The sequence below is a fragment of the Bison bison genome, unplaced genomic scaffold, assembly GCF_000754665.1.
Source record: "Bison bison bison isolate TAMUID 2011002044 unplaced genomic scaffold, Bison_UMD1.0 scf7180017864304, whole genome shotgun sequence".
Lineage (NCBI taxonomy): Eukaryota > Metazoa > Chordata > Mammalia > Artiodactyla > Bovidae > Bison > Bison bison.
Window position 1 is genome coordinate 13,607,592 of NW_011494876.1, and position 22,886 is coordinate 13,630,477.

Here is a 22,886-nt window from a genome sequence, read left to right on the forward strand (position 1 = left end):
AGGTTAAGCTAGATATTTGTTTTTCTTTTCTTTCTAATCTTTCTCTGAACTTCCCTAACCCTTCCTTTTTCTCATGGGTTTTATGGAAGGGGACCTTACTGTGAGATTCTGAAGCTGGAGTCCTATAAAGAAATCATGCAAGACCATCTCTTTAGTCTGCGCCTCCCACATGGAGTTTCTCTGACTTGATCTTTGTGGAACACTGTATTCTTCCTGAGCCTTAACTGTCTCACCATCTTTGTGATAGCAGGGAGGAAACCTTAAACAAAGAATAAGTTCATCACTAATAGCAGGGCCTGACAGATTGAAAATTGAATGAAGTCATTAGTAACTATTAATGCAGTTCTGTTCATATATTGTAGATCCACTGACACCAGAGAATTTTTTAAAAATGGTTTAGAAAAGGGAAGCTATCTTGTCTTTCCCTGTAAATAGCATTTGGGAAGTGTTTTTTAGCAATGAAAATAACTTTGCTATGCTATGCCAAGGTAACTAAATTGATTGGTGTGCCCTGAGGTGTGAGTCTCCTCCATTACTGGAGTAATGGAGTCTACTCCATTACTATGAATTTCATCCTTCCAAGTTCTTAATTCCTTGTTATACCAGGGACAATGGAGGAAAAATGTGAGACCAGATCAGAGACATCAAATCAAGAACATCTTTGAGTGTAATTATATTACTACTACAGCATCACCTGTGTTTTCCAGATCAGTCACCAATCAAAGATAAAAACTTCTCAGGCAAAAGAAGGTAATGGAGGCAAAAGTGATGGTACAATTAGTGCCAACACTGAATGACAAGAGAGATCTTAAACTAGTTGAGTGTTAAGAAAACAGTTCCAGGGAAGCATTAGCCCAGGCCAGATCTTTAAAAAATCTCTATGGCTTGTACTTTGTGGGACAACCCAAGTAGATGAAATGAAAGTTATTACTCTAATTAAAACTTCCCATAAAAAAAAAAGCTAAGCATTATGTTCTTAAAATAATAAGATCCCACTTTAGAGAAAAAGGCTTTTCATGCACAGGTTTTCTAGGAAGTATTTTGTTTAATGAAGTGAAAAATACAAGTAAGAGAAGAGCAAATATAAATCATAGCTAAAGCAGTAAAAGAACACATTTGGGTTTGAAATATAGGCATGAGCATACACGAGGAGGCTGAGAGAAGCAAGTCCTTTACTTTGGACTGTGACAAAGGAAATACCTAACAGCCTTTTAGAAGGTAGCTATGTTGAGAGGCTTTGGTAATAAGAAAGGGACTCCTCCAGAACTCAGGTAAACATGACAGCCTAGTAGGATAAGTTAAGCATATCCAGAGAAGGCAGGGCCAAGTTTTCCAAATACTACTTGACTTGACTCTGAAGTATTGAATACGGTTCTGTCTTTGCCTTATTTTTTTCGTATCAAAGATTATGAAAAAAATTACTGCGGGTATGTTCTCTTCATTCTGGGAATACCTTCTCCCCAGCGCCTCTACCCTAAAGTCCACCTTCTGTCTTCCATGTTGAAATGTTCCAGGTATTCTTAAAACCTTTTATCCTTTGGATTAAATGATCCTCTTTTTTCTCAACCATATTTGGTTTATACATGACCTCCAATGTTGCTTGTTTTGTTTCTCTTCACATGTAATGTTTGTTTCTGCTTTCCCAGGAGCACTCTTGACAGTGAGATGTTGGGTCTCAGGAGGCTCTCCAGGTGTGCAGTCCTTTTTTATGCATAAACATGTTTTTTTAAAGTGTAACTTCTGTGGCATGGTCAGCACTGATTAGGTGAAAAGTGCAGTCTTAAGCATGTGAAATAATGGTTTTTATTTGGATGCCAGTTTATCTTATGAATAAAGAAAACAGTATAGTTTAGGAGTATAGTTAGTAAAATTAACTGAGAATTAGCCTAGATATAGTCAGGACCCTTACTTTGTCGCCAGCTTTGCCCGGGGCAGCAAGCGCCTGCACCAGTCATTGAGGCTGTGCTTCTGCAGCAGAGGTAGAAAGGCTGAGACTTTGGTGGCATTGGTTGTGTCCAGGGGCTGGCGGGTACGGATTTCTTTTCAGGAATGTCTCTTATAGACTGGGGATGGTGGAGGGATCAGAATCAGTGTTGATAATCCAAGTGATACCAGTCTGTGATGGTGCCAGTGCATTGGGTTAGTGCTTCTTGAGCATGAATACATTTCTTTAGTCTCTGGTCTTGTTTGTGTTTTATTTCTTTAAAGCCATCCATTCTTTTGCATGTTACTTATGATTTTAAAAACAGCCCTTCGGTTGCCATATGTAGTCCTAGTAATCATCTTACGGTGCCTTTATTTTTGCCTCTGCCATCTGGCATTCATGGAGTGTCAGTTGCTTGCAGAACACCAGACTGTCCTCTTACAGGTCATAAAGGAAAAGTTGAGTCATCCTCTCTACCTTCCAGGAATTTACTGACCGGGAAATGAGGCAGGTTTAAACAAAACCGTGTGATGCTCACAGTTGTATAGTTGTATGGAAGTGTGTGATTGCCCAAGTAGCTTCCGGAAATGTGATTTCCCTATTATGCTTTTCTTTGAAAGTTAGATGTTTGAAGTTATCTACATTTGCTACCATACGTAGTCCACTCTATACAATTACTGTATTAGTATCTTCTTCCTACTGTTTTCCTTAAGAAAAGTTTTCTTAATTGGTAAATTTAAGAAAAAGACCATGGATTGGTATTTCTTTTACATGACTCATAGTATGTGGCACTTGGTTCTGAGTAGAAGAAGAAACAGAAGTGTGGAGTACTGTTGTAACCCCATACTCTGGACCCTGACTGCCTGGTTTCAAATCCCAGTTCTTATTAGCACTGTGATTTGAACCTCATCACAGTTTCCTCATCTGAAAAAAGAGTTGATGACAAAAACCTACATAGGATTTCTGTGAGGACCTGATTGCTTAATATGCCTGAAACCACAGAACTGGGCCTGAATACTCACTGAATGTAGCTCTGATTATTTTCTGGAGGTATTTCCTGTTGACATCAAGACATGATAGATTTCATTTTGTTTTTAGTCAGATGTTATTAGACTGGGAAAGTCATTAAGATGAATAAAAAGATTTTGCTCCTTGAAGATGAAATATTAAAGCCTTGTAAAAGAAGGAACCTTTGGGTTTACTTAACTTCACAGCAGGCACTATTAGAAATCTAGGGCCAGGGAGGTAGAGGCCAGGAGACCTTGAAGCCTGTGAGCTGGGTTGACTATGATTAGAGGCCCTTGGTAAGGGCTGGCTTTTTGTCATTTACTTGTATGATAAAAGCAGCCTGGTGACTATCGCTGATTCAAGTCTCAGTTCTGATTACAGCCTTAGGTATTCACTTAAGTCTCCAAGCCTCTGTGTCTACATCTCCAAAATTGGGGTAATAATTGTACTTGGTTCTTAGAGTTTGAGGATTAAATGATAAGTGCTTAGCACAGTCCCTGGCATGTGGTAGAAGAGTTATCTGTAACTGTAAATAGAATCTTGTGTGTATATTAAATACAAACATGTACTAAATAATAGCTTCATAGTAAAAATGATGATAAGATTTAAGAAAGTGGTCAGCCACAAACTATGAAGGTTAGGACTAACACCATGGCATGAAAAAGGGAAGATCAGATCTCGAAGGGCTGTGAAGGTCCACTAGGACTTGGTGATAAACTAAGAGAAGCAAAAAGTGACATTGATTCCAATGTTTTAGGCTGAGTTTGGGGGTCAAAAGGATGGTAAGGTGGTGGTCTTGGAAAATCAGGGATTTAGAGTGAAGCCTCTACTAACTCATGATCTTTTTGCAAGTTAGAAAAAGTACCCACTTCTCAAGACGCTTAACGTTCATTTATTGGAAAATTGCTGTAATATAATGACTTTGTTAGCACAAGACCATAGTGCTAACAAGACCATAAACTTCTAAAATTGTATGTTTAATATAATAGCATTTGTGATCTGAGTGGACATCCTCTTCAGTATGACACCCTTAAGTGCATAATGACAACCCTGGTTTGGAACTCTCTTAAGGTTTTTTTAACCTAAGTATGTTCAGAGGTCCAGATTAAAAAAGAATGAGTGTGCTAGTTACCAGGTCTGGGATTTAATTATGCACCTTTCCCAAAATAGGGAAGAGTGAACTGTTTACAGCTAATAGTCTGAGGGAGGAAAGAAGTAGGACGAATAGAGGGGTTCTGAGATGAATTAAGAATCAAGGGGCCGTGGCATTTGAAAACAGTAAACAGGAAGCATCAGATAGGGTGATACGGTCGCTGTCTTTTTGTAATGTAGAGTTTATGTCATTTCAAAAGTGTTTGAAGTTACTTTCAGAAGTGTGAACATAATAAGATTCAGCATCATATTGGAAAAGGATAAAGCAAATATACCAGCCACTCAAGCTAATACAGTTAGGAAGAATATGAAGTTTAGCTCTGAGTTTTTTCTGGCAGTTAGATTGAAAGTAATAGGCCAGTGGTTCTTGGTTTCAAAGGCAATATAAGGATCTGGAAAAATGTAAACAAAATAACAAAGCTGGATTAGTTCAGAGAAGATTGTGTGACCCTAAGAACAAAAATTTTGCTTGCCTTTGAGGCTGGAAACCAGTTACACATCACTCTCTTAAAGTGAATCATACAACTGGAGTTGTATGCTTATTAGTAAGGCATACCATTAGTGTTAAAAGTCCTAAAACAGTAAATGTCAACTATTAGAGCAGTTATCAAATTCTGTGATATCAAATCCAAGTTCTGAGGTTTTTTCTTTAGAGGCTTCTTGAAGGCTAAGGACATCCAGTCTCTGCCCACTTGTGCGGAGCTCTGCGATGCTGGAGCTTTGTCCTGCCTTCCCCTTCCATTATTCACTTGCTGAAGTCCTGAACTGACAGAGTTGTTCCCCTCTCATCATCATCTGGGGATGCCTGTTTGGAGAAATAGTTAGCATTAGATGAAACTTCACCTAGATCGCTGTCATCAAACAATCACTTACTTGACATAGACACCAAAATACTGAGTGGGGATATGACAGGAATGATTCCAGAGCCACCAGTGGAAATGAGCAGTCCCGAGTGAAGACACAGGTGACAAGGATGCTCCCAGCTCTAGGCAATGGCCTTTGTGTCTCCTAACTGGATCACTTTCAGGTTGCCTTGTGCTCTGTGATGTTAGGAAGACGGGCGTTTTTGAGACTTTTAAAATCTTTACATAGAGGATTTATTTATTTTCTCATCTGTTATCCTTTATTTGAGTTTTCTTTTTTTTTTTTTAAAGCATATTGAACCTCATGGAGAAAATATCTGGCCTTTGTCTTCTTTATGACCCAGAAGTAGATTGAGTGGCCAGAGGACTGGAATAGGAGAGCCATTTGGCCACATAGTTTGCTTCAGTAATGAACTCCCTTCCATTTGTAAGATAGGGACTGGATAGGAAATATTTACCTCCAAATGCGACACTGTGCCCTTTTAATAAGTGTTGAATAGAAAGTAAGTCATGGGTTATTTATTTTTATTACCTACCTCAGAGACTGATGGTTTGCAAGTTCAGGTCTGGCCAGTCTTAGATATCTGTGTCCTGAGGTCATATAAACAGTGGGCCAGAAATCATATTGGAAGATCATCTCTTCTAATCATTCATTCATTCCAATAATTCTAATAATTCATTGGACATCTCACCTTGGGCAAGTCATTTAACTTCTCTGAGCCAGTTTCCTCAATAATTAGGAGGCTAGCCCATATGTTCTCTTACGCCTTTTTGTAACTCAGGTTCTAATCTGTAGTCCCTTGTACTTTGTCCTATATTACTAGGACATCTGTTTCCTAGCATAACATCTCATTGGGGGAATTTGGACAAGACCGGGATTCATACTCAAGGATGAAAATTTACTCGGGAGCTTAGGTGAACCACAGACCATTTATTCTTTAACCAAGGCTGGGATTGTGGAATAATGAGGGAGGGAGAAGGAACTGACCATGATAGGAGAAATGCCTGAGACATTTGTACACACTATAGAGATACTAGTCTGTCAGACAGCATCCCTTTTTTTCTGGTAACCAGGAAATACAGGTGTTCTGGAGTGATTGTCTTAGGAGATGGAACACTTCTCTTTGTGTGTGTGTGTGTGTGTGTTTAAGGGAGAACTGTTAGTAACAGTAGGGAATCAGCAGTTTTATTCCACTTTAGCTCTGTTCTTCAAAAAATTGATAATAGAATTTCATTTTCTTTGGTGTTAGATAATACTTTTTTCAAGCATTGCATTTCATAAATATTCTAAACAGGTTTGTCTGGTGTTCTTAGGTACTCCTGCCAGAGTCACTGTGTTTTAACTATTTTGGAAAATTTCCTAATATTTGCTTATAGCTTCCAGCATGTTTACTGTGTTTGTGCCATATATAATAAATAAATTATAATCATTATGAAGCACCTATCCACAAGATTAATTTGTTTTATTTCATATTCATTCTTCTATCAAGAAAACTACACCCGTTCTCATTTTTCGCCTTTCTCACTTCCAACAGTAAAAAGAACATAAGAAAGCAGCGAATGAAAATCTTATTCAATGTTGTTCTCGAAGCTCGTGAGCCAGGCTCAGGCAGAAGACTTTGTGATCTGTTTATGGTTAAACCATCCAAAAAGGACTATCCTGATTATTATAAAATCATCTTGGAGCCAATGGACTTGAAAATAATTGAGCATAACATCCGCAATGACAAATATGCGGGGGAGGAGGGAATGATAGAGGACATGAAGCTGATGTTCCGGAACGCCAGGCACTACAACGAGGAGGGCTCCCAGGTAAGGGCACGTGGGGATCCTGACAGACGCCCAACTGCCATGATTCTTCTCAATGACTAGCTTAATATTTTGTCTTTCCTTAATTGTTTAAAATTAGAGGCAGGACATTGTAAAGGTTAAAACTTTATACCCTGTACAGTTAGCCCTCATTGTCTTGTGGGAGGGGATTGGTTCCAGGGCTTCCCGGACCCCTGCAGCACCAAAATCCATAGAGTCTCAAGTCTCTTGTTTGAAATGTCATTACAGTTGACTGTCTGAATCCACGGATTCCATGGATTCAAACTGTCAGCTATAATCTGACATCTTAGATTTGAGTCCTATCTTGCTAATCCCTGTGTAAGTAACTCATCTTTTCTGAGCCTCATGTGTAAAATGGGGTTAATAATAGTACTTGCATTAAGGTTGTTGTGGGATTAGAATGAGCTCACGTTGACAGAAAATGTTACATAGCGCCTGGTATTCAAACACTCAAATGAAAGCCAAGGACATGAAAATCTTTCATCATTATTGTTACTGCTATCCTCAGTTCCCATACTGCTCTAGGGATAGTCCATAAAATGATATAATTAGATAAATAGAATGGGAAAGACTAGAGATCTCTTCAAGAAAATGAGAGATACCAAGGGAATATTTTGTGCAAGGATGGGCACAATAAAAGACGATGTGGACCTAACAGAAGCAGAAGATATTAAGAAGAGATGGCAAGAATACACAGAAGAACTGTACAAAAGAGGTCTTCATGACCCAGATAACCACGATGGTGTGATCACTCACCTAGAGCCAGACATCCTGGAGTGTGAAGTCAAGTGGGCCTTAGGAAGCATCACTACAAACAAAGATAATGGAGGTGATGGAATTCCAATTGAGCTATTTCAAATCCTAAAAGATAATGCTATTAAAAGTGCTACACTCCATATGCCAGCAAATTTGGAAACTCAGCAGTGGCCATAGGACTGGAAAAGGTCAGTTTTCATTCCAATCCCAAAGAAAGGCAATCCCAAAGAATGTTCAGACTACCACACAATTGCACTCATCTCACACGCTTGCAAAGTAATGCTCAAAATTCTCCAAGCTAGGCTTCAATAGTACATGAACCGAGAACTTCCAGATACTCAAGCTGGATTTAGAAAAGGCAGAGGAACCAGAGATCAAATTGCCTACATCCATTGGATTATAGAAAAAGCAAGAGAATTCCAGAAAAACATCTTCTGCTTCATTGACTACACTGAAGCCTTTCACTGTGTGGATCACAATAGACTGGAAAATTCCTAAAGAGATGGGAATACCAGACCGCCTTAGCTGCCTCCTGAGAAACCTGTATTCAGGTCAAAAGCAACAGTTAGAACCAAACATGGAACAACAGACTGGTTCCATACTGGGAAAGGAGTGCATCAAGGCTGTATATTGTCACCTTTTATAATAACTTATGTTCAGAGTACATCATGTGAAATGTTGGGCTGGATGAAGCAGAAGCTAGAATCCAGATTGCCAGGAGAAATATTAGTAACCTCAGATGTGTAGATGATTACCACCCTTACGGCAGAAAGTGAAAAGGAACCGAAGAGCCTCTAGATAAAGGTGAAAGAAGAGAGTGAAAAAACTGGCTTAAAACTCACCATTCAAAAAACGAAGATCCTGGCATCTGGTCCCCTCACTTCATGGCAGATAGATGGGGAAACAATGGAAACAGTGGCAGACTTTATTTTCTTGGGCTCCAAAATCACTGCAGGTGGTGACTGCAGCCGTGAAATTGAAAGATGCTTGCTCCTTGGAAGAAAAGCTATGACCAACCTATATAGCATATTAAAAAGCAGACACATTACTTTGCTGACAAAGGTCTGTATAGTCAAAGCTGTGATTTTTCTAGTAGTCATGTAAAAATGTGAGAATTGGACCATAAAGAAAGCTGAGTGCCAAAGAATTGATGCTTTTGAACTGTGGTGTTGGAGAAGACTCTTGAGAGTCCCTTGGATGTGAAGAGATCAAACCAATCAATCCTAAAAGAAATCAATCCTGGGCATTCATTGGAAGGACTGATGCTGAAGCTGAAGCTCCAGTACTTTGGCCACCTGATGGGAAGAACTGACTCATTAGAAAAGACCCTAGTGATGGGAAAGATTGAAGGCAGGAGGAAAAGGGGACGACAGAGGATGAGATGGTTGGATGGCATCACCAACTCAATGGACATGAGTTTGAGCAAACTCTGGGAGATGGTGAAGGACAGGGAAACCTGGTGTGCTGCAGTCCATGGGGTCACTAAAGAGTTGGACACAAATAAGCACCTGAAAAACAACAAGAGTAATCTAAATATTAGGATATTTTCAATAATACACCTTTATATAATTGATTTTGTTAGGAAGCATCTTGATTTTCAGTTCTTCATCAGTAAAGCTATGATATAGTCTTCCTTTCATATATTTTCTACTCAGTATCCATTATCTACTTTATTTTTTATTAATAAATTGAAGTATAAGTGACATGCGTTTCAGGGGTACAACATAGTGATTGAATATTTGTATATATTAGAAAATGGTCACATTAAGTCTAGTTAACATCCATCACCATATGCAGTTAACAATTTTTTTCTTGTGATGAGAACTTGTAAGATCTACTGTCTTGGCTGCTGCTAAGTCGCTTCAGTCGTGTCCCAACTCTGTGCGACCCCATAGACGGCAGCCCACTAGGCTCCCCCGTCCCTGGGATTCTCCAGGCAAGAACACTGGAGTGGGTTGCCATTTCCTTCTCCAATGCATGAAAGTGAAAAGTGAAAGTGAAGTCCCTCAGTCGTGTCCGACTCTTAGCAACCCCATGGACTGCAGCCCAACAGGCCCCTCCGTCCATGGGACTTTCCAGGCAAGAGTACTGGAGTGGGGTGCCATTGCCTTCTCGGAAGATCTACTGTCTTAGCATCTTGCAAATATACAGTATGGTGTTACTAAGTATGGCTGCCATGCTGAACATTGCGTCCCCGTGGCTTACTTACTTTATAACTGGAGTTTGTGCCTTTTGACCCCTTTACTCATCTTGCCTGTCCTCTGGCAGCCACCAGTCTATTCTCTGTATCTATGAGCTTGAGATTTTTGGGGGGCCGAGGAATGGTATTTTAGTTTCCTTAGAGGTGAGATCATATAGTATTTGTATTTCTCTGTCTCACCTTATTTCATTTAGCATAATGCCTTTAGGATTTGTCTTTCATCTTGTCGCAAATGGCAGGATTTCATTCTTTTTATGGCTGAATGATATTCCTGTCTGTGACATTTTCTTTATCCAGTCACTCTTTCGTGAACACTTAGGTTGTTTCCGTATCTTGGCCATTGTAAACATGCTGCAGTGAACATGGTTTGGGGGTCCATAGATCCTTTCTGAGTTTTCTCTGTCTACTCTAAGTTTCCCAGAAATGAAAGTACATTTTCAAATCATTTATATTTCCATTCTTATGTTATTGCATTTGAATATAAAATAAAGTAGGTGCTGAGGGTGCTTGTAATCAGAGAAGTGGTTCTCTTCTGTGATAGGGGTTTATACTGTCCTCAGTGTCATTGGGTAATGTGCCACTTGTCTGCCACCAGTGGAGAAAAAAGCCACCCTTAGGAGAGGTTGCCAAAGAAGAGAGGTCATTTATTCCCTCAGTCCCTCTGCTCTGGTGGTATTCAGGGAGGAGAGCCTTTGGACTGGGGTGGGAGGAGGCAACTGTGGGGGCCAAGCCATTGGGTGAGTAACTTTGTCCATGGCTATATATTATCACCCTTGGCTCAGTCTTCAGAGAGAGAGAGAGAGAGAGACTAAGCAGAGATTATTGCTTTTCACAAATCAGATTCCAGGCTATGAATGCACACTGATATTAAATCTCTTTTAATAATATTTGAGATGTTTTTCTCCAGCTATCATGTATTTTTACTTTCCATTGAGCTCAGTCTGCTACCTAGAGGGTCCAGTGTAAGAGAGATTTATGAAGAAACAGCACATGTAAATATGTTTCAGAACTTCTGCAGAAACTTGTACTGATTCTACTACAGTAGTTCTCAAACTTCAGCTGGCATGGGTGCACGTTAGAAATACTGAAAAGCTTTAAACAATGAACCAAGACCCACCCCACAGAGATGTGATTTGTTGCTCTGTTGTGGTCTCAGGCTTTATTTCTTTAGTTCTCAACTGTCCTAACCTGTGTTTTAAAACTTCTTTATGGATACATATTATACTTTAATAGAAAGCTTCTTAGAAAATAATTTTAATTATATTTGTAATTGAATATAGGTGTACAACGATGCACACATCCTGGAGAAGTTACTCAAGGATAAAAGGAAAGAGCTGGGCCCACTGCCTGATGATGATGACATGGCATCTCCCAAACTCAAGCTGAGTAAGGCAGCCTCACACTTCGTGGTTCAGTTCAGTCTGTCAAGTATGGGTTGGTTGGTTTAGTTGCTAAGTTGTGTCTGACTGTTGTGACCCCATGGACTGTAGCCTGCCAGGCTCCTCTGTCCATGAGATTCTCCACGCAAGAATACTGGAGTGGGTTGCTGTTTCCTGATTTACTGAAATATTTCATTAATTGGTGAATATAATTGAATTTGCACTCCAGCACAGAGTTTCTTGGTTTCTCTCAAGTACTCTCTTCTGTATTTTAAGTAAACATAAAAGCGCATGAGGAATAGAAGAATATTACGTCAAAAGGTTTTGTTTACTTTTTTTGAATGCGGTGGACATTTTATAAATGTTAAATAGTGAGAATAGATACTTTTTCTACATGTGATGCCTGGAAAAAGTATAGGAGCAGGTTTTAATTTTCTTCCTGTTTTTCGGTCTGTTTGCTAAGTTACTGGAATTAAAAGTGAGTCCCTCCTAGACAGAATTTGAGAGGTTAGAGATGTCTAGTTACTGTACTGTAAGTTAACTCGGCTGTCTGTTGAGTGTGGGCTGTGAATGGTTGTTATGTTAAAAACCGTGAGAGGGACTTCACTGGCAGTCTATTGGTTAGGACTTTGCCTTCCAGTGCAGGGGTTAGGGTTTGATCCTGGTTGAAGAGCTGGGACCCCCAAGCAGCCAAAAAAAACAAAAACAAAAAAAACCCCCATAAAACAGAAGTAGTATTGCAACAAATTCTGTAAAGGCTTTAAAGATGGTCCACATCCAAAAAAAAGAAAACTGTAAAGAGAAGAAAGAAAGCAAAAATAATTAGTACCATTGGGCTAAAGAACAGGTGTCTGCCTTATTTAAAATATATAAATAAATACCAGGCAAATGATGGTGGTGTCAAATATTCTTTAGAGCCGTATTTGCTAAAATGGAAAGAACAAACTTTAATTTCTTTACATGGAATGACTAAACTGAATTTGCAGTAGTTTGGGGTATGATTTATTGCTTAAGTGATCATTCCTTTTTGTTAAGCTACTTATTTATTTTTTCATGTAATTATAAAAGCATACAGAAATGAAAACCTTGTAATTTTTCACTTGCAGGAATGAAAGTCTCCTAATTTATAGGGACATAATATCTTTTAAAACTAAAATTAACTATATAAGTTAAGAAACTAATGACAGATACTTTAATAGTAACTGTATTAGTTACTGTTTAGTTAATAGTAAATATAGAACTAAATATATATAAATGCACGTATATATATTTTTTAAAGTTCAGGGAGAGGAGATTTTACCATGCAATGTTAATTTTCTTTTCATTTCTCAATGTTACATTATGAAAAGCTCAAGGCAATGGCACCCCACTCCAGTACTGTTGCCTGGAAAATCCCATGGATGGAGGAGCCTGGTAGGCTGCAGTCCATGGGGTCGCTAAGAGTCAGACACGACTGAGCGACTTCACTTTCACTTTCCACTTTCATGCATTGGAGAAGGAAATGGCAACCCACTCCAGTGTTCTTGCCTGGAGAATCCCATGGACGGAGAAGCCATGCAGTCCATGTCGTCGCACAGAGTTGGACATGACTGAAGCGACTTAGCGCCAGCAGCATACACAGATGTAAAGAAAAGTACAATGAATCACTCTCTATATCTATTACTCAGCATTTATCAAGATTGTGCCATACTTACTTCCTGTATTCCCTTTTGCCCTTCTTTTTTCTTTATTCTGAATTATAAGACACATCCAGTCATGTCATTTTATTTCTACATAGTTCAGTATGCATCTTTAAAATATGCAGATAGTTTCTTAAATAATCATGACATCATTGTCACACATTACAAAATTAGGAATTTCTTGGTTTCCTCTAATACCTGATAAATTTTCAAATTTTACTGATTGTCTCACAAATATATTTTTACAATTGGTTTCTTCCAGGCAGGATCTAGTTAAGTTCTGTGTATTGCATTTGATTGTTTTACTTAAACTCATAATTCAGAGCAGTCCTCCTCCTTTTTTTCATCCTCCTGCTGTTGATTCTAGAAACCTGGTCACTTCCTTGTACAGTCCTCCTTAGGATGTCAGTTAACTTTTTCCTTATTTCTTTCAAATGGACATTAACTTCAATGGCTTGATTAGATGCAGTTTCAACTTGTTGAGTAAGGTCCACATGTTGCATTTGATTGATAGTTCTCTTAGTCTGTGAGTTCTCCATCTCTTCCTTTTTGTCTTGCAGTTTGTTGAAGAAATTGGGTTTGTACTGTAGTTTCCCACAGTCTAGGTTTTGGTAATTGTATCCCTTTGCTGCAGTATTCACGTGTTCCTTTGTATTTCCTATAAATTGGTAGTTGATCAGACCTAGATTTTAAATTTGATTCTCCCCTCACTGGCACAGAAACTGACGTAAGAGGTAATATAGTCTTCCGTCAGGTGGCATGTAATATCTGGTTGTTTCTTTAAATTATGGTAATAGCTATTGATGCTTGCTACATAAATTGATTGAAGAGATGTAAAGTAGTACTAGTTTAATTTTATCACTGCTTGTTCAGTTACTAACTGGAATACTTCTATGTAGAAAAGCTGCCTCATCCGTATTTGGTTACCCAGTGGATGGTTTTTTTGTTTGTATGTATTGTTTTGGTTTTTGAAAGGATAAAAGCTAGATTTCCCTTTTCATTTACCAGTTTTCAAAGTAATGAAATACAGACAAGATAATGCATTGGCTTACTAAAATCCTGCAATATCTACCCCATTGTTTGTTTTTATCATTAAGGACTACTAGATTTAAACATATTCCTGAGTTTTAACCCATTGCAATTATGGTTCTTGTTGATATTTAATGTTGTCCCAGGTTGGCTGCTGTGGCCTTTTGAGCTGGCCATAGTAAGAAGTCGTTGATAGACTTTTACTGTCTAGCGTCTCAAGATACAGCAAACTGATCTTGTGTAGACTAGGAATCAACCATTTGCAAAAGAGCTAATAACATTAGTTTTTGAAATCAGTATTCTAAAAATATAGTCAGAATTATTTAGGGGTATACTGCAACTAGGTTGGTCACTGTTTCTAGAATTTTCAGTGGACAGAGCTAAGAAATTTTGTATTTTATATTTAAAGAGAAAATGCACCATAAATTCATATCGATACTCTCAATTGAGATTCCAGGCCACAAAGTTTTTATTCATTGTCCTCTGTTTTAATGTCTTTATCTCTTTTTTTTCCTTGATGAAAATCTCAGTTCTCAAGGATACCGTAGGAGATGGAATTAGACTGTCATAAAACTGCTCATTTCCTTTATTCTGCCTTATTCACAACTATCTCAACATAACAGTACTTTCTTTTCCGCCAAAAATATGAGTACTGAAAATAGTTTGTTTTTCTAGTTCTTTCTTTGTTGATGGGATATATTTCACTAGAAAAATGCTAATTACTGTGTTTTATACATCACTTGAAATAATTCTTCCTTGGGTTATGCTACCAACTTTATACAAATTTAGGTTCATTTATTTTATTTTATTCATTTAACATTAAGTCTTTTTCTTTAGGTAGGAAGAGTGGTATTTCTCCTAAAAAATCAAAATACATGACTCCAATGCAGCAGAAACTAAATGAAGTCTATGAAGCTGTAAAGAACTATACTGATAAGAGGGGTCGCCGCCTCAGTGCCATATTTCTGAGGCTTCCCTCCAGATCCGAGCTGCCTGACTACTATTTGACCATTAAAAAGCCCATGGACATGGAAAAAATTCGAAGTCACATGATGGCCAACAAATACCAAGATATAGACTCCATGGTTGAGGACTTCGTCATGATGTTTAACAATGCCTGTACATACAATGAGCCCGAGTCTTTGATCTACAAAGATGCCCTTGTCCTACACAAAGTGCTGCTTGAAACTCGGAGGGACTTAGAAGGAGATGAGGACTCGCATGTCCCAAATGTAACCTTGCTGATTCAGGAGCTTATCCATAATCTTTTTGTGTCAGTCATGAGTCATCAGGATGATGAAGGAAGATGCTACAGTGATTCCTTAGCAGAAATTCCTGCTGTGGATCCTAGCTTTCCAAACAAACCTCCTCTTACTTTTGACATAATTAGGAAGAATGTTGAAAATAACCGCTACCGACGGCTTGATTTATTTCAAGAGCATATGTTTGAAGTATTGGAGAGGGCAAGAAGGATGAATCGGTATGTTTTCAAAGTCATTTCTTTTTGAGAAGGTGTGACACAGAAGGTGTAAAATAGAGGAAAGAATTTGCTTTGATGTGCTATTTCAGCGTACAGTTGGTGGGGTGCTATTTTGAATTTTAATTAGAATGTATAGAGAGTAAGAATGTTCTGGGGGAGAGAAGACACACTACTGAATTGGGTCAATGAGGGGAAGAAATGAGAGACAAAATTGAGGATATGTTGAAAGGATAAACTTAAAATACAGCCTTTCATAGAATATGTATTTTAAAAGGATGGAATGCTTTTAATTAGAAATAATAATAGGATTTTCTTTTAAAGTTTGAGTTCAGTGCAAGTGTGCTTTAAGTAAAGTAGCTCTAAAATATTGATCTGAGCTTACACTGATTTAAATTTGATTGCCATTTCAGACTCCTCAAAGGGCTTCTTTTTAGTTTCAGATTTGTCACTTTTAAGTTCATTCTGCAGACATTAAATGTTATAAAAAGAAGAGGCAGTCAAATTTAAATTTCCATCAAACTTAAATCCCCTTCTAATTTTGATCTGTGCTGTATATTTGCCACACAACAATAGCATATACTCAGCTGTGGAAATAGTTTCAGTTCTGCAATCATGGTGGGTCTTCTCTGTGCTTTTGGGATCACTTGGGGAGAATAAAAGAGTTAAGAATACACACCCTACCTTCCTAGAGCTTATTATCTGTTATGCTGATTGCTAGACCTTTAGTCAGTGGGCATGGGGTAATTCCAGCCAGGGACTCTATGAAGCCTGGGTTTGCTCTGGATCTTGAAAGAAAAGTGAAAAGTAATATTTGCTGTTCCTATTGAGCGCTCGCCCTTTGTAAAGTACCATGTAGACGATCTCTAACCCTTACTGTAGCCATCATAGGTAAGGGATAATCTTCCAATTTGTATATGAAGACGTGCACGACAGAGAGAAGTAACTTGCCATAGTCACACAACTAGTAAATGCGGCGACTCATCTTGTTCCTCACTGCAGGGAGCTGCTGCTGAGCCAGTCACCGGGAGGCCAGTCAAGCAGTATAGCCAGGGATGGTAAGACTTGAGCTCTGTGCTCTGAGAGCTTAAAGTCTGACAGTTGGAACAGCCCCTGTGCTTAGGGAGCAATCGTTCCCAGCATGAGATAACATTTAAGGACTTGGTATTTAGTAAGATGGTGGAGTAATAAACTTCTTTAGGGTTCTAAAGAGCATGAGATGTCAGGGAAGAATGGGGAAATGGGTGGGATTCACATCAGGTAAGTGGTGTGAGTAAAGGCATAAGATTAGGAAATGAGTACGATGTGTTCACAGGATAGGTAGAGTTAGGGTCAGGTTGGAGAGGCCTCTGAGAGACATGTTTTAAGATATGGTCCTTATTCTTCAACAGTGAAGAAATAAAGCCGGGAGGGGAGTGCATCTTGCAGTCAGAGTCTGCATTCATTTCTTAGTTTTCATTTATCCTAAAAATATTTATTAAATGGCTACCAGTTACGAGCATGTTTTGGATACATGGAATATACCAGTGGACAAAACAGACAAACCCTTGCCTCATGGAGCTTAGAGTTCTATTCTTGTTCTCAGTTTACTTAAATAGTCCTTAAATCTAAAGTCACTCCTCTTCTCCCTACCCCATACCCTACCCCCATTACTTCGTGGGCTTAGTTCTATGAATGAGTCTTCCACAATACATTTGTCTCTTAGATTATTATTGGGCTTCCCTCGTGGCTCATATGGTAAAGAGTCTGCCTGCAGTACAGGAGACCTGGGTTCAATCTCTGGGTTGGAAAGATCCCCTGGAGAAGGAAATGGCAACCCACTCTATTATCCCTTGCCTGGAAAATTCCATGGACGAAGAGCCTGGCAGGCTATACTTCGTGGAGTCGCAGAGAGTCAGACATGACTGAGCAACTTCACTTTCTTTCTTTCTTAGATTATTAGCAGCTTTGTTCCTTGTATAGATGACATGATTAGTTTAGGAACTAAGCAGATTTGTATCTGTAAGAAATAAACTCTTTTCGTTCTCCCATTATTGACCTGATTAGCTTTTGCTGTTGAGGCCTAGGAGGTAGCTGCTGCTGCTAAGTCACTTCAGTCGTGTCCGACTCTGTGATCCCATAGATGGCAGCTCACCAGGCTCCCCCGTCCCTGGGATTCTCCAGGCAAGAACAGTGGAGTGGGTTGCCATTTCCTTCTCCAATGCATAAAAGTGAAGGTGAAGTCGCTCAGTCGTGTCTGACTCTTAGCGACCCCATGGATTGCAGCCCACCAGGCTCCTCCATCCATGGGATTTTCCAGGCAAGAGTACTGGAGTAGAGTCCAACGTAACTTTACAGTATTCCCTTCTTTGTCTGAGGTTTCACTTTCTGCAGTTTAAGTTACCCAAGATCAGTCAAGATCCAAAAGTACTAAATGAAAAACCCAGAAGTAAACAATTTGTAATTATAAAATTAACACAATTTGTAGTTTTTATAGTGTTCTGAGTGCATGATGGAATTATAAATCTGCCCTTTGAAAGTAGCATGGATTATCAAAAGTGCATTTTCAGTTTTAATTTTATACTTGTAATTATAAGCTCTTATAAAATTAATTTCAAGTGAACAGCCTTCAGAAGTCTCTATTCAGAAAATAGGCATCAGAATAGTGTCGTTGAAGTTTCTTCCCTTGGCCCGTTTCAGTTTTATTGCTTTCCTACAAGTGTTAGCATTTCTGTAACCCGAAAAGATTTTAGAATCTTCCTAGAAACACCCATCTGGGTTGTTATTGGCAGTGTTTTAGGTTGCCAGGTCACCTGTGCTTGTGGTCAGCATTCTGGAGTAAGATGCTCTAATGGTCGGTGTCAGCAAGCAGCTGACTGGGCTTGGCTGCAGCATCCACACTGCCCTGGCCAGAATGCCTCCATGACTGCTGCTAAGTCTTTGTCTTTGGTTATCCTTGTGAATAATTTTTCAAGCCCTGATATTCCTAGTAGTTAATAGAATTATCTTTAGGCCTTCCTCAGACCAACACAGTGGATGACAAATAGTAATAAAATTTCTTTGAGTCTAAATTATGAAGTTCATTTTGCTCAATCGTCTAATTTTATAAATGGGGAGAATCTCTTAAAAGTTTTCAGTATGACACAGATGATTTTTTTTTTTTTCTATCTTTCACTGTGTTGCCTCTGCTGGTTCCCCAGAATTATGTAGGTATTTCTCGGGAACTAAAATGAACATTAACTCTGAGGCCTACACCCATTTTATGATACTCTCAGGACTTTGCAATTTAGGTTCAAATATTTACTGAGTCCTAGCAGCCTAGATACCCACTCCAGTGTTCTTGCCTGGAGAATCCCAGGGGCAGGAGAGCCTGGTGGGCTAACGTCTATGGGGTCACACAGAGTCGGACATGACTGAAGTGACTTAGCAGCAGCAGCAGCAGCCTAGACAACCATGATATAGATCCCCCCCCTAAAAAAAGGCTAAATCTTCTGTTAATATTTTAACTAGTGTGTTGATCCCTTAACTAAAAGAAAGTTAGAATTAATCCCAAGATTAGATTCAGGTAAGTGTTAGATGCGGTATGAAGCCTTAGTATAGTCCTTGGTTCTGGCATCCCTCTTCTGTTGCCAAACTTAGTAGTGAATGTACCACGTTTCTCCCCCAGGAAGCTGGATGATTTTACATGAGCTATACAGGGAGTGAGCCTTAAGGAAATGGGAACTGGTGGGCAGGAGGCTCACTGAGGTAAAATTGAACAAATTTTAAGGAGATACCCATATTAGAACTGCTCAGAAGTTATCACTATATCAATGAATACAGTAAAGAAGCATTTCATAGAATGCTCAACATATGATCAGGGTGTTTGAAAGAAGCATATTGTCAATGAATGTTCTTGATGCTGTTATAGGACAGATTCTGAAATATATGAGGATGCGGTAGAACTTCAGCAGTTTTTTATTAAAATTCGTGATGAACTCTGCAAAAATGGAGAGATCCTTCTTTCACCAGCACTCAGCTATACCACAAAACATTTGCATAATGATGTGGAGAAAGAAAAGAAGGAAAAACTGCCAAAAGAAATAGAGGAAGATAAACTAAAACGAGAAGAAGAAAAAAGAGGTTAGTTTCTTTTCATTTTGTTAAATGTGAGGGAACATTATACTCTATCCTAGGTGGTCTTGCTGTAGAGTAGACCTCTCTTTGTATAAATGAAGACTCAGGGTGTTGGCTCTTACCAAATGGACATGGTAAGCTGGAAATGTTTCTGTCAGTATCAGCTTAGTCGTCAGACTGGGAAAGATTGTAAGTTGTCTGTGACACAGCTCTTACTCTTAGTATTTCCAGAACAGAGTCAGTTAATTCACAAACGTGGCAGCTTAATACCTCTTAATACTGCTAGTAAATAAAAACCTAAGGGGCCCAGCTGAGGCTCAAAAGCATTCTCAGCAGTGAGTGCATAAAGTTTCTGCCCTATTGTTCAACAGCATAGCTGTCCTTGTATGGACTCAAGACAAGTAGATACTTTGGTTGAACCACTTAAGGAGGAGGAAATTTTTATTTCAATTGTATCAACCTAAAAATGTTACCTTGAGTCACTTGCCAGAGCTTGGAAATATTTGAAAGTAGGAACTTTTATTAGAAAGTTAATCATTCCTGAAAAAAGAGTTCACATAAAATACCTAGAATGTATAACTTTTCCAAGAGTCATATTTATCTTTGGCATCAAGTCTGTTCCTTAGAATTCTTTCCTCAGGAAAGGGAGCAAAATAAGTTGGTTTAAGCAAATTCTCATAAGCAGTGGCATATGCAAAAGAGAAGAGAAAGGAACCCGGTTGGTGAGGACTGAATTTACCAGCATAGGGCTACCTGCCAGTAGAAACCAGCAGCTTTTTGCCATAGGGAATGGGCTCACTGATGATGAGAGAGAGAGAGTGCATGGGTGTGTGTGGGTGTGTGTTGGACTGGAAGAGGGGGTGGTTTTGTGTCTTGACCACCAACAAAAGCAGTTGATGCAGGAATGAACTGAGTAAACTTGCAGCTTTGCTTGCCCCAGGTAACAGTTGACGTTGAGGAATATCCTGAAAATTATTGTAGAAGGACTAACATAAGCTCTTCACACATTCTTGGTTAACTGGAAAGCTGCCCGTGTGTAGAGGAGTTGCGAGAAGCTGATGAGGTGAAGGGGAAAGATACACCATGCAAATAGTAACCATAATGACTTGGAGTGGCTATATTAATCAGACAAATAAACTTTAAGAAATATTACTAGAGATGAAGAGGGACATTTTAAAATGTTAAAAGGGTCAAAAACATATAATACTTATAAATGTATATGTACCTATGGAGGAGAAAATGGCAACCCACTCCAGTATTCTTGCCTGGGAAATCCCATGGACAGAGGAACCTGGCAGGCTGCAGTCCATGGGGTCGCAGAAGAGCCAGACACGACTTAGAAACTAAGCAGCAAACAAAATGTACCTAACAGTGGGGCTGCAAAGTACATGAAGCAAAAGCTGACAGAACTGAAAAGGGAAACACTTCAGTTATTAGAATCTTGATGCGCCTTTCTCAGCAAATGACAGGCTAAACCAAAAATTGGCAAAAGTATGACTTATTAAGATTAGGCTGTCATAGACTGAATATTATGTCCCCCACCAAAATTCATATGTTGTAGCCTCCAATGCAGAGAAGGCAATGGCACCCCACTCCAGTACTCTTGCCTGGAAAATCCCATGGACGGAGGAGCCTTGTAGGCTGCAGTCCATGGGGTCGCTAAAAGTCGGACACGACTGAGCGACTTCACTTTCACTTTTCACTTTCATGCACTGGAGTAGGAAATGGCAACCCACTCCACTGTTCTTGCCTGGAGAATCCCAGGGACGGGGACTTGCATTTCTTTTTTCAATGTGGTACCTGTCTTCTGAGCCTGGGAGCCTTTGCTGATGAGAGCAAAGGAGGACTGCTGCAAAGGACTGCTTTCTGAGGCTGCCAGAGCATCCCTGTCAGTAATTACTCACCTTTTGCACTAATTCAGAGACTGTTTCCCCAGCATGAGACTGGAGATAGGTAGGAAGTGGTACTTTGCCGTAGAATGTGAGGTCAGCACTGGAAGGAAGGAGTAGGAAAAGCTTAGAAGCAGAGTACTCTGAAGGTTGTTGTAACTAGTTATTTATGAGTATTGAAAGATGGCAAAATGCTGAAAAGAATGGTGGTTGTATGTCAGTCAGCCTTCTCTGTCTTTAAGTCACGGAGTAGATTTCTTAATAATTAGTGGAAATTGAAGGAAACAAGATGTCACACACCCTGTTTTTTTATATTAAATGCCAGAACTAACTATTCCTACTTGGCTCAGTAAGCAAAATAAGACTACATAAACATGGGCAGATGGTATGCAGATACCATTGCTCCTTCCAAAACGATTCAAATGACGAAAGGGGGCTTTTAAAACAAGCACAAAATCATTCACTCCCCTCAAAAAAAGCGACGGAAATAGTGGAAGAGAAGATGATGGCAGTTAAAATTTAGAAGCTAGAAAAATTGATAGCTAATGCTGGCTTCAAGGCTACTGTTGGATAAAGACCTTAGGCCATTTCCTGTTGAGAAAGGCGCAAGCATTAGAATGCCCTGTACACCTGAAAAATGAAGGTGCATGCAAGACTGGAAGCAAAAAGTTGAGTTGAAAGTCTAAAGGAGTTGAACCTCTAGATTACCTCCCCACCCTTCCTCTGACTGTTCATCCCTGAAGTGTCCAGACTCAGGGATACCAGGCTGACCTAAGGGTTGGGGTATGGTTCTGAAGAGGGGAGTTAGGAAAGGATTTATACTAAATAGTGAGACCCCTGACCTTCTAAACTTCTGATCTCCTGGAATAGCTTTTAATCTTGGGACAGGGAGAATTTTTCTCTTGAAAAATGCAGCAGGCAGTGGGGGAAAACTAAAGATAACATCTGGTCCTCAGTGAAATCCATCATTCACCCAGCTCTGTGTATGCTGGCCTGTGTATGCTGGAGAGCTTCCAGTCAGCTTTTTAAGTGTTTTAACATTTTAAATAGAAGCAGATATTTATTTAAATGGACCAAATATTTAAGTGAAATCTCTCTAAGATGTTAAGATAAAGAACAAAACAAAAAAAAGAACCTTAGCGGAAACAGAAGAAGTGAAGGCTGCAGGAGAAAATACTAGGCTTCAAGGCCTGGCACTAGTTCTCTGTGGCGCCACACTTTACCCCCGAATCATCTTTTCTCATGAAAGGCAGCACATGTTTGTACCTGAGTTGTTTGTCAGCCTGTTTCCTGTCTCTAGAGTTGGGGGGTCACCAGCCTTTCATTTTGTGCCCTTTCTGTTCCTTTCAGGGCAGCATTTCTGCTGGTATCAAATTCTCAAGAACCTTGTGAATCTACTGCATATGTCACAAGGATTCATTTGATTAATCAACTACTAGACAACATTTTCCACCAAAATTGTCAAAACTTTTTTAAAAATGTATAATACCAGTGTTAGAGAGTGAATGGAGAAACAGACCCCCACTCCCTTGTAGCCAAATAGTGATGGATTTAGATTGGTATAGACTTTGGGGGTCAATTTGGAACATGCATTTAAAAACATTT

The 22,886-nt window shown here is 39.2% G+C and overlaps 1 protein-coding gene across 18 annotated transcripts in view; it reads left to right on the top strand.

Annotated features, from left to right (window-relative positions):
• PBRM1 (polybromo 1) overlaps positions 1 to 22,886 on the top strand; it is a 107,028-nt gene that overhangs the window by 46,054 nt on the left and 38,088 nt on the right. For 14 of the 18 annotated variants that reach the window (XM_010851720.1, XM_010851713.1, XM_010851727.1 and 11 more), the window contains 5 exons: positions 1,647 to 1,691; positions 6,483 to 6,759; positions 11,014 to 11,119; positions 14,658 to 15,300; positions 19,187 to 19,398. In XM_010851720.1, the coding sequence (XP_010850022.1) occupies positions 1,647 to 1,691; positions 6,483 to 6,759; positions 11,014 to 11,119; positions 14,658 to 15,300; positions 19,187 to 19,398 (1,283 nt within the window). The remainder of the gene's footprint in view (positions 1 to 1,646; positions 1,692 to 6,482; positions 6,760 to 11,013; positions 11,120 to 14,657; positions 15,301 to 19,186; positions 19,399 to 22,886) is intronic. The other 4 variants (XM_010851716.1, XM_010851726.1, XM_010851730.1 and 1 more) reach the window with 1 other exon arrangement.